This window comes from Typopeltis vanoorti, chromosome 24 (genome assembly GCF_054136105.1).
Source record: "Typopeltis vanoorti isolate ZY-2024b chromosome 24, IOZ_Tvanoo_1.0, whole genome shotgun sequence".
Lineage (NCBI taxonomy): Eukaryota > Metazoa > Arthropoda > Arachnida > Uropygi > Thelyphonidae > Typopeltis > Typopeltis vanoorti.
In genome coordinates, this window is record NC_143572.1 from 2790743 (window position 1) to 2802880 (window position 12138).

The 12138-nt window shown below is 35.4% G+C and overlaps 1 protein-coding gene across 1 annotated transcript in view; it reads left to right on the top strand.

Annotated features, from left to right (window-relative positions):
• Nucleotides 1–2908: 2908 nt before the first annotated feature.
• LOC150092890 (14-3-3 protein epsilon-like) overlaps nt 2909–12138 on the top strand; it is a 104002-nt gene continuing 94772 nt past the window's right edge. Inside the window, exon 1 of the mRNA XM_090414073.1 lies at nt 2909–3145. Within this exon, the coding sequence (XP_090270199.1) occupies nt 3082–3145 (64 nt within the window). The 5' untranslated portion in view covers nt 2909–3081. The remainder of the gene's footprint in view (nt 3146–12138) is intronic.

Below are 12138 nucleotides of genomic sequence, written 5' to 3' on the forward strand. Positions count from 1 at the left end.
GCAAGCACTAACTACCACAGATTATGATAAGCGCATGACCTTCGCGCTAACGTTTCTTGCCCGAATGGAGGTCGACAATGACTGGCCTTGAAGAATATTGTGGGATGATGAGGCTCATTTTTATCTGAATGAGTCGGTCAACACCCACAACTGCAGAATTTGGGCATCTGAACATCCCCAAGCGATCTAGCAAGTACCTCTGCATTCTCCAATAGTAACCGTGTGGTGTGGCTTCACAGCCGATTCATAATAGGACCATACTTTTTTGAGCATATTACCCCTACAGGTCCTGTAACCTGCTCCATTACTGGAGAGATTTATCGACGAATGCTGGAAAATTTTGTCATTCCTACATTGCAGCAAAGACAGTGTTTGGACTCCAGAATTTTTATGCAGGATGGAGCTTGGCCACTCATTGAATGATACGCCAGAATTTCAGTAATGAGAGGGTTATCAGTCAGTTCTTTCCGACGGTATGGCCGCCTCAATCCCCGGACATCACTCCATGTGACTTTTGGCTGTGGGGATATTTGAAATCCGTTGTGTATGTTGGTGGCGTTCCCAACTTGCATGTCTTGAAAGAAAACATAAAACAGGCTGTTATGAACATCCAATCCGACTCCTTAAGTTCAACTGTAGAGCGTGTCGCACACCGGATACAATTTGCTGTACACAAGAAAGGTCAGCACATTGAAAATCGTGTATGTAGTCCAGGGGAACCTGATTCTGATTAATAAAACATTATTTCCTGTGAGTTCAATCACTACATTAATTTCTGTGTCTCTCGGAAGTTGTTGTTTTAGTTTAATTATGAGAGTGATCATAGGGTCTTAACTTGGGGGGTGGCTAAAGGTGTAGAATTTTCAATTAAGACAGGGTACATGTGGAATTATCGGGCTGGAAAGTATGACATGCTTAGGAGTTTGATTGGTTCAGTGCCATGGCATGTACAACTGCAAGGACTAGAAGTTGATAGTGCATGGGAGGTAGTTAAGAAGTGCTTGCATGAAGCAATGGCTGACTGTATACCTAGAGTCCGAATAATAAATCAAGTAGGGGTTAAATGGATGAATAACACCATTAAGCTTGAGTTGCAAAAAAAAAAGAAACAACTATGGAGGGAATTTAAGGAGAAGGGTGACCAGCAGGCACATGAACGGTATAAAGCACAGGCCAGAAGGGTGACGAGTGTGGTAAGAAAAGCAAAAAAGGATTACGAAAGAACATTGGCCATGCAGGCTAAAGAGAATCCTAAACAGTTTTTTAGATATGTAGCAAGTAAAAGGAAAACTGTACATGGCAGATTGATTTTAAAGAATGCTGATGGTAGGGAGGTAACTGAATCAGTTGAGATAGTTGAGTTACTGAGTGAGCACTTTGCAAAAGTATATCATCCAGATGGTGAGATTGCAGAAACGAATAAACCAGTAGATTATACGGGAATTGTGGTTAATGAATTGGAGGTGAGTAGTCTATTGCATAACCTCAATGTCAATACATCTGTGGGATTGGATGGTATACCAGCTCGTGTTGTACGAGAAGCAGCTAAAGAACTGTCAGTACCCTTGACCATTTTGTTTAATTTGAGTCTCGGGTCTGGGTTAGTCCCGAGCGAGTGGAAAGAGGGGAAAATAGTTCCACTGCATAAAGGTGGTTCCAGGACTGCTGTTGTGAATTACCGACCGATTAGCATATCAGGAATCATTGTCAAGGTCTTAGAGAAAATAGTCGAGAGGAAAATACAAGATTGGATAGAAGAAAATGGGATACTGTATCGGGGACAGCATGGTTTTGTGAAAGTTGGGTAGAGCAATTGTGAGTGCACAAGATGTCAAAATTTTACAGGATGATTTGGATAGTTTGGAGGACTGGGCTAGGAAAAATGGATGTCAATTTAATGTGGCAAAGTGTAAGGTTATGCACTTTGGGGTGAAAAGAATAGCAGCAGTATATCGCATTGGTGGAATCATACTCCAGGAGATTGATGAGGCCAGGGATTTGGGAGTGTTGGTGGATAGGGAGTTGAAGTTTAGGGGGCACATTGCAAAAGTAACTAAAACACCTCACCAAATCACTTGGCTTCTGAAAAATACTTTAACATTAAATGGTTTATTGAGAATCCACAGGTTCCGTCATCTCATAGGATTACTCTACTTTTTTTATTACATTTTTAAAGATGAGTAATGTGATAATTGTTTAATCAGGAAAAGGCAATGCTTTCACTTCTTAAGGGGAGCGTTAGATAGAAAATACCGATCTAAGTGTTTACACGATCAAGGGATTGCCTTCTGGTACTCATGTAGATACTGAGTTAGTTTTTTTTCAACTGTGTTAATGAATTCTTACGAGCAATGGAAAAACAGATCACTCAGAATTTACATGCAAAGAAATTGCTGTTATTTAAAGGAGAAGAGCTTTTCGAAATAGTACAAGCTTATTCACTAGTATTTTAGCAACAGCATGAAGCTTAAATTTCAGTCAGTTTCATTCTGTTTAAATTGCCATTACATTTCTATGGTACCAAAATATGGCATCAGAGATTTCACACACACACACACACACACAAAGAAAAAAAAATAAAGATTGAATTGATAATCTAAAAGATGGAATTCACAAATCTGTAAACACTTAAATATAGATATCAGTATTAGTCATATTACTCAAAATACTAGTCATATAATACTAGTATATTGTATTTGAATCTTAGCACACATGTTGATTTGTGACTCAATATAAAAATGAATTTGAAACCACTGCCCTGATATTTCCGGAGGCTGTGAATGAGCGGAAAGCTGTCTTTGCGCTTTTCCCGACAGGTGACTGTAAAATCCCTACTAGGAAACAAATTGTTCGAGCTAAGCTCGCGCATTGATACACACGGGTGCGTAGGCGTTACTCTATTTCCTTGCTAAGTGGAATTGTAATAGGGTAGTGCATTAGCTGTTGAGAGTAACGTGGTAGGCTTAGTTCGTTGGCTGTTAATACTTTGATTATCTGCTTTTCTTGAATTTCACCGATCATTAACAATATTTATTGCCTTATTTTTTTTTGTACGTTATTATCTGTAATTTGACGTCTAGAATGGCAGACAGGGAGGATAATGTGTACAAAGCCAAATTAGCAGAACAAGCCGAACGTTATGATGGTAAGGTTTTTCTTCTACTTTTTTAAATAATTGTCGAGAATGCTAAATAAAAATTAAAAAAACAAACAAAAGTAATGATCATTATTGATATTTGATAACTATATATATATATTTCATGTAGAGGAATGTTTTTGTACACATAATCGAAATTACAGCATTATGCTGGCGTTTGCCCGTTAATCGGCTAGCTGCACTGTTAACGGCGCTTAGTAATGGAGTAATCAATTTGACATTTCGAAAAATAATTTGTGGGCTTAATATAAAGTTAACCCTTTATAGTTTCCAAATTTCATAAAATATCGCGAATTCTGATTTATATTTCCAATGTGTCAATTCATTCACAGAGCAGGTGCTTCGAAAAACGTGTCTTTTTTTTTTCTTTTTCATTTTGCTGTTATCTGTTTTTATGTTTTAATCTTTTTTTTTTTTTCTTTTTCTTATAGTACATTTCTTTTAATAGGAGGTAAAAGAAAACTATTGGAATTGACCTCACATTAAAATTGCAGCTTTTAGCTCTTGGTGGGTGGGAGCAACAGGAAACCGTTTTAACTTCAGAGAAGTAGGTTTGCCACTCCTTAAAAGCTGCACGAAACAAGTGTTCGTATCGCTCTTTCTTCAGCCGATCCAGCTACTGCAGTTCATACATTTTAAATATGTAAAGAGTTCCTGTGGATTCCATATTTCGAGTCGCGATAATTGAATTAACTATGTCGAAAAGTATAATATCGAATTCATATAAATTAATGTGCCAACTCTGTGAGATATAAGGAGAGTTAGGGTTAAAGTTTTGAAAGCAATTGACACATTTCCATATTTTATTTTTTTTAAATAAAGGTGTACACTTTCGTCCTTTAGGTTATAACAAATCATTTTGCTCACAGTAGGAAGGTTGACCAACCATATGTTCATATAACATTTCCATGAACTTGGAAGTTATTTTAATTTTTGTATATTACAAGTCTTGTGACATTTTCGTTGAATGTTTGTAAATATTTTGCCTTTATATAATGAGCTCTTCCAGAGACAAGATATAAATAAAGGAAAAATTTCAGTCATAACTACCAATAAGGATCAAACAACGTTTTCTAGTATTTTCTTTTAGTTGAACAAATATGCAGAATAGATTTATATTATCAGTTTTCCACTCTCAGTGTTTTACAAAGACAAGTCTGTTTTTAGTTTTGTTTATGTTTTAAAGATATTAAATTTTACAGTTTTAAAGATGCCGTTTGAAATGGTGCAGATGTTTATAATTTTAGCTATAGTTGACTAGTATTTTTCCTAATGATTCATTGACCAAGTTCTAAACTTTTGATGTTACTTGTAAACAGATCAGATGTTTTGAGCGTTTATTATTAAAGCTTTTCAACTTCCTCCCCATATACATTAAAACATCAGTGGTTGGGAAGGAGTTGAAAGGAGCAACCTTTCTACTAGAGCACTGCTCTTTAGCTCCAGTGTATATGGCAGTGTTTGTTGCATATCAAAAATATGAAATCACCTTGATATCCTTAATGAGAAACTTTTATTTTACTTACCTGTTTAAATTTATAAGTTCAGTTTGTAAGGAAAGAAAGTGCTATGATTTTATTATAAACGTTATTACATGGGCAATAAAATATATAAATAATTTTAATCTTTTGGATAGAAAAGACAACTAAAATGAAATTGGTTCTATGCATTATCTTATTTCATGTCAAAACAGGGTGCACACATCTAGAAATCACATTTGAGGGATGTAAACTTTTGAATTGATAGCACATCTGTTTCAATATATAATTATACTTAAACAACTTGTATGTATTTACTTATTTTAGAAAACACTTCATGTGTGGCAGGATAATTTTCCAGATCACGTTTCCATTACAAATTTGGTTCTTAGTGTGATGCTTTAAACCAAATATTCATGCAGCGCTTTGCTCTTCATAATGAAAAGGGTATTATATAAGCACACTTATTTTATAAAATATTTAAATATAGAAAGCTTATTCATTTAGTTAATTATTGACATAGTTTTATAAAGCAAGAAAAGATATCACAACTCCTGAGAGTAGTATATCGTGGAGTGGAATCTAGGATGATGTGGAGTACCTTAGGGTTTGGTACCAGGGCCACTACTCAAAGGATTGTCAATTTAATGTTGCAAAATGTAAGGTTATGCACTTTAAGTTGAAAAGGTTGCTTATGGGGTATCATTTAGCGTAATCGAAAGAACGATGGTACTTTGTGCCCTTTTAAGGGTTTTTCAGGGTTTTTTCTCCCAGAAACTCTGGTTTTTCATCCTGCATACAAATTGGTCTTTTGGATGCACACAGTTTTACAGACAAAAAAAAAAACAAAAAAACTTGTGGTGGTGGTGAGCAGTAGATGACGGAGAGACAGAGTTGTAGAGCAAATGCCTTCCCTCAATGAGTCTTTGGAGATGTCATGAAATAATAAAAATATTGATGGTATTGGTTTGCAGGAAATTGAGGCTAGAGACTTGGAGTTAATGGTGGACAAAGTTAAAGTTCAGTGTTGCAAAAGTTGGTAAAATAGCTCAAGAATTACTTGAATGTTGAAAAATATGCTAACAAGTAAAGATAAGGAGGTTATTATCCCTCTTTATAAGGCAATGATTTGGCCACATCTTGACTATTTTGGTCACCTGGGTTTCTTGGGGACTAGGAGGTGGTTGAAAAGATTCAGAGACAAGTGACCAAGATGGTGACAGGTCTGTGGAATACTTCCTATAAGGATAGGTTGAAGGTCTGTGGGTTACAAAGTTTAGTTGATAGGTGGAAAAGAGGAGACATGATAGAAACAGATATTAAAGGGGTTTTATAAAATTGATGCAAATGAAAATTTTCAATATATGACAAATAGTCAGAGAACTGGGGGGGGGCGTCCGAGAGTTCCCTGATGGTGAACGGATTCAAGAATAGGTATGATAGTTGATTTAGGTTTCCCTGCAGTGAGTCTCCAGACTCTATGGAGATGCCATTAATAATACAGTAATAATAATAAACTTGCGATCACTGATTGTGCACCTTTATTGCACTTTTATTTCTGTGGAAGGGACATCAAGGATTTTCATCTGGGGATTTGCACAAGTAGTTTTAGTGGCATGGGATGAAAGGAATATATTCAAAAATGTATCTGTTGTGAGCAATGACTGTTGAGCACCTATGACTAAAAAGAATGAAATTTGCCATCTTAAATATAATTCTAAAAACAGAATTTATTTTGTGGGTGTGTTTCAATCCTGTTTGTTTACTGAATAAACTTATCAGTATTAATAAATTGGCAATTACATGGGTGAGTTGCATCATTAAATAGGAATTAAAAGAAAAAGATGTGGAGGAGATTCAAAGAGAAGGGTGATCAGTGAGCCCATATATAAAGCTCAGATGAGTGACAGGTATGATATAGAAGACATAATCAGAATGAGAGACTAATTGAGTGAGCCAAGGGTAATTTGAAACAGTTCTTTCAATATGTGTCATATAAAAGGAAAAAAAAAAGAGTATGGTAGAATAATTTTGATGAATGCAGATGAAATAGTTGAATTATTGAGTGACCACTTTGCAAGGTTGTATCATTATTATTATTGCAGGCAACTCCAAGGAGTCCTTAGACTCATCGAGGGACATTTTAGTAATTGATGTGACAGGGATTGATGTTGAATGTAAGAGTAGAGGAAGTTGTGGCTATAGGATATTATAGAATCTTGAGGTGAATATAGCTATGGATGTAGATGGAATATCAGCTTGCATATTATTACAAAGGTGCTACCAGTTTTGCATATTGGTAGTGCCTTTGTTTAATCTGTGCTGGTCGAGTCCCTTATGAAAGAAGGGAAAAATAGTTCCATTGCATGAAGGAGATTCCAAGACAGAAATATCAAATTATTGACCAGTCAGCATTTCAGGAGTAGTGGTCAAAGTATTGGAGAAGTTGGTAATAAAAAAAAAAAAAATTGGCAGATAGGAATGGAATATTGTATGGAGGGGAATAGCATGGCTTTGTGAAGAGTAGGTCATGATTTGGTAACTTACATTTTTATAATGTGGCAGCTCAGATAAAGTGATACTGTTGGACTTCACAAAGGTGGTTTACAGGATACTGCACAAAACTCATGCATAAATCACTGCAAATGGGAATGGTCATGAAGTTGATGTGGATAAGAGGGCAGTTGATGAGAGATACCAGACAGTAGTTTATTCAGGAACAGTCTTATAGAATGCATGTGACTAATGGTGTGTTATGGTCCTCTACTTGGGTCACTATTTAATATGTACATTATTGATATAGGAAATGATTTGAGGGAAAATTGGGTGGAGTAATAGTCAAAAAAGATATTGAAATTTTACAGGATGATTTTAAATAAACTGGCAGTATGGGAAAAGGAAAACAGATGTCAATTTAATGTGGCAAAGTGTAAAATTAGATTATGCATCTTGAGGGTGAAAAGATTACCAACTATGTACCGTATTGATTGTACTCCAGAAAATTGATGAAACCAGGGATTTGGCAGTTGGTGAATAGGGAGTTGAATTTCAAAAGGAGCTAAAACAGCACATAGGATTATCTAGTTATTGAACATTTATGTGCATTCCCAATGATGTCTTATGAAGAGGAACAATAACATGCTTATCAAAATGATTGAAGATTTGTGGGTTAGAGGCTGGTTGATAGGCAGATAAATTGAGGAGATATGATACTGTATGAGTGGCTTGGGTGGTTTTACAAGATTGATAGAAGAAATTTTTCAGTATGTGATTAGCATGAGAGAAACTGAGTCATTTCTGGAAATTGAGTAAGAGTGTGGTTAGCGAGGACTAGATTTTTTACTTGGAGAGTGGTGAAGGAGTGGAATGGATTGCCAGTCAGTTTGGAGTACATCATTGGTGAATGAGTTCTAAACAAAATGACAGATATCGTGCATGGATTCATGGTTAGTGTTGATGTTAGTGGACCTCCCACAGTGACCTCTGCTGTTCTTGTGCTAATAAGCCCTTAATCATCACATGAGCACCTAGATGAAGGTGCTCATGTGATGTCTTTCAACAAGTGAAACTTTTTATATATGTTGAGAGGCATAGAATAAATATCATAGTATGTTGTAATGAGAAGTGAGGATCCAGTTTTTTACATTACAGCAAATTGCTATTTCCCTCCTCCCCCCTTCCAACACAATAGCATTAGTGAAATTATTACATACCAAATGGACTGTGGAATGTTTGTAGTTGAAATTTAAGTTGCAAATTTAGTGCTTCTGCTTTCATAAAATTTAATAACTTAATATGCATTTTGGTATTTTTAGGAAGTAATGAGTGTAATAGTTTTTTAGTTATATTTCCCAAATTTTGTCTAAGTTAAAGTGGCATCATCAAAGAATAATAGACATGTATATAGATTTATTTGTGTACCTTGCTGCCTGTGGTTAGTAAATCTACTCTGCATCCAAAAAAGCTGTAGGTTCAATAATCCTATGGATTTGATGTTTCATAAATGTCTTAGTTTGTGTGAGATGAATTTCATTGTGATCTTTAACAACCCAATCCTATATTCTATTCCTAATCACTTCTCTGTTTTCTGTAAACTTCAAGCAGTTTTAAGTTCCATATTTGGTCTAGCCTTTAGCTCACTCATGGTACTAATAGTAGTTTTTATTATTATTTTGGTAATCTCCATGGAGTCAATACTCATCGTGTGAGTTCCACTCAACTAACAACATGTTTATTATAATGAACTTTGAAGTTAAGTTAAGTTACACTCTGCTTTCATAATACATTCCAGAAATGCATTCTATCCACTAAAATCTAAAAAATCTACTCCTGCCCTTCTTCACTACATCTTTATACAACTTCAACTTATACAGTTAAAATAACAAGAGGATGGCTTCTTGTTATTTGAACATCCACTCTTTTTATAATTCCCTCCATATTAATCTGGTAGTCCCTTAACTAAGTTGGTCTCCATATTTCCTCTTTCTCTTCTTATCAACCAAACTAATCCACATTTCTTCAAATGCTTTGCATAATTAACACTTGAGAGTCCCTGATATCACTTTGATCATTCATCTTTAGACCCTCTCTAGTGTTTCCACATAACAATAAAAACTAGGCAACAAAATTTGAGCACAGTAATCCACGTGTGGTCAGACCAATTCCTTATATAGAGGTCCACCATCTCCTTATCGTTACATGTCTATGTACTTGATCATAGCAATATGATGTGCAGTCTTTACAACACTTGCAATGTATCCTTGGTACTTTAGTCCACTGTCTACTATTACCCCAAGATTCTGAAGTACAGCTCCACCAATACATTATGTAGCCTTATATCTCTGTATACCAAATTATAACACCCTGCATTTATTTATAAAACTAGCACCCCCCCACTCCAAGCTAAGTGTTCAAATCTTCCTGTAGAGAATTAGCATCAGCAATACTCCTAATAATTCTACATCATCAGCAAACATTTGAAGAACCCCAGTCAAGCCACATGAAATATCATTAACAAATAAGTTAAACAGTAGGGCCTCAAGAACAGAACCTTGATGCAAACCACTGGTCACTTTGATTTTCTGAGATACTGCTCCATCATACACAATTTGCTGGTATCTTTTAGAAAGCCAATCTTCAATCCATTTAACCAATCTGTAATCCTATCTTCTGTAGCTTATATACCAATCTGTAATGTAGTAAAAACCTGCCTTTATAAATTCATGCTGCCAATGATAGATGATCTTTAACAACCCCATCCTGTATTCTATTCCCAATCACTTTGACCACAGCTGCAGATATATAGACTAGTCTATAATTTAAAACTTCTATTCTAGAACAATGCGAGATATATTATTTTGCCTTCTTTCCACCTCTTATGAACCTTCTTCACTGCAAGACTTGCATTAAATAACCATGTCAAGGGCGTGGTTCTCTTTTGCACATTCTTGACCCCTTCTAATGCTCTGGTAATATCATCCATTCGCAGTCTTATTAATGTCTAACCAAAGTAATACTTGATACACCTCCTGATTCTTTCACCTTTAATTCTCCGAATCCTTGTCTCCCTTCTTTACACTATCAATCGTACCACTATGATATACACTGATGAACTGTTCATTAAATAATTCCACTATCATTTGCTATGATTACTGTACCACCATAACTATTTACCAGTGTCAATTTATTTACTGTCAACTATTTACCAGTGATCTGATTTTGATAAATGAAAGTAAATTTATACTTTCAAAGTTTTTTTTATTTATTTTTTTTACACAGTCCAAGTGTGAGCAAACAAATAGCAGTGAGTTTAAGGTTATCTGGTGTAAAGTGGAGACTAACAAGAAGAAATATGTAGTGTTGCTATAGAACTGGTAGTTCATTTGCTGGGAGAAATGAAATGCATCACCAAATTAATGAGGTACTAAATGAATTATGGGTGACTAATTATTCAAACATTGATTGCATAGAAAAATCTCAAGAATGAAGCAGAATTTGAGTTGTTGCCAGACAACTCTTTCAAGCAGCATATGAAAGAAGGAACTGGATGTCAAAGAGTATTAAATTTGATCACAGCATTAGAAGGGTTCTCATTAAAATAAGAATATTTTATCACCAGTTGGTGGCATTGATCATGCCGTACTAATACAGACTAATGCATTTATTCCAGCGATGCTCCAGTGCCATTATCCTATTCCTGTAGTGGTTCTCAGTAAGATCTCCAAAGTAAACCTCTACAGCTGCAACTCGAATCACCTCTTGATTCGAATAAACACGCTGACCAGCGAGGAAGAGTTTTAGTTTTGGGAAAAGATAGAGGTCAGAGGGAGCCAAATCTGGGGAATAAGGTGGATGTTCCAACAATTCATAGTGCAGATCTGTTAATTTTCCCATTGCCAAAATACCTTTTTGGGCAGGTGCATTGTCCTGATGAAAAATAATTTTTTTTCTTCTGCAAACTGGGTCTTTTCTCACGAATTTTTTCGTCTAGTTTGGTTAAAAGATCAAAACAATATTTCCTGGTTATTGTTTTATCCTTTTCAAGATAAATAATTAATAAACAAAATGCCTTCAGCATCCCAAACCACTGACGCCATGACCTTTCCTGCTGATGGAACTACTTTGTCTTCTTTAGCACTGAACAGCCGGTTTCTGTCCACTGTTTGGATTCTGGTGTGTAATGGTTAATCTATGTCTCATGCATAGTAATAAATTGACACACAAAATCAGTTTTATTCTTGTTCAAATGCTCCAAGCACTGTTCAGAGATTTTCATGCGAGTGCGTTTTTGATTTGCTGTGAGCAAACATGGCACTCATCTTGCGCAAAGCTTTTTCATTTGCAATTCTTCATGCAAAATATATCCTACACATTTTTTTTTGAAATGCCTATAGTCTCAGCAGTTTCATGCACTTTGACTCACTGGTCATCCAATACCATAGGGTGGTAGCCACCTTTAAACTCAGCAGCCCATTTCTTAATTGTCAAAAATGAAGGAGAAGAGTGCGATGAACTTTGAATGAATTTCTTTTGGCGTTAGACCTTTCTTTTACAAAGAATTTTATAACCGCACGATACTCGATTTTATCCATTTCAAGGGATACAGACAACTTGATTCAGACATCTGTATAAAACAAACTATTTGATAGAATGACTTGCAATTTCAAATGGATGCTTATGACAGATGTACCGACTTAGAAGAAAAAATCTTTCCGATAGTGTTGCCATCTATGGTCGAGGCGAGAACTTTTCAGACCACACTTGTATAATAGCAGTGCATAGTTTTGAACCATTAACATTCTGTTATGCCAATTTCTCATGAATGTTACTACATACTGAAGTTAATTCATAACGGAATTTTGATATCAGTTTTTTTTTTTTTTTTTTTTAATGGATGAACCTTTTATCCCTGTTGTATACATTGAGTGAATGTTTTTAACATTCAACGTTTTCGCTTATCGTGAACTTAAAATCCATAAAGACCAGTTTTAGAATAAGGTAAGT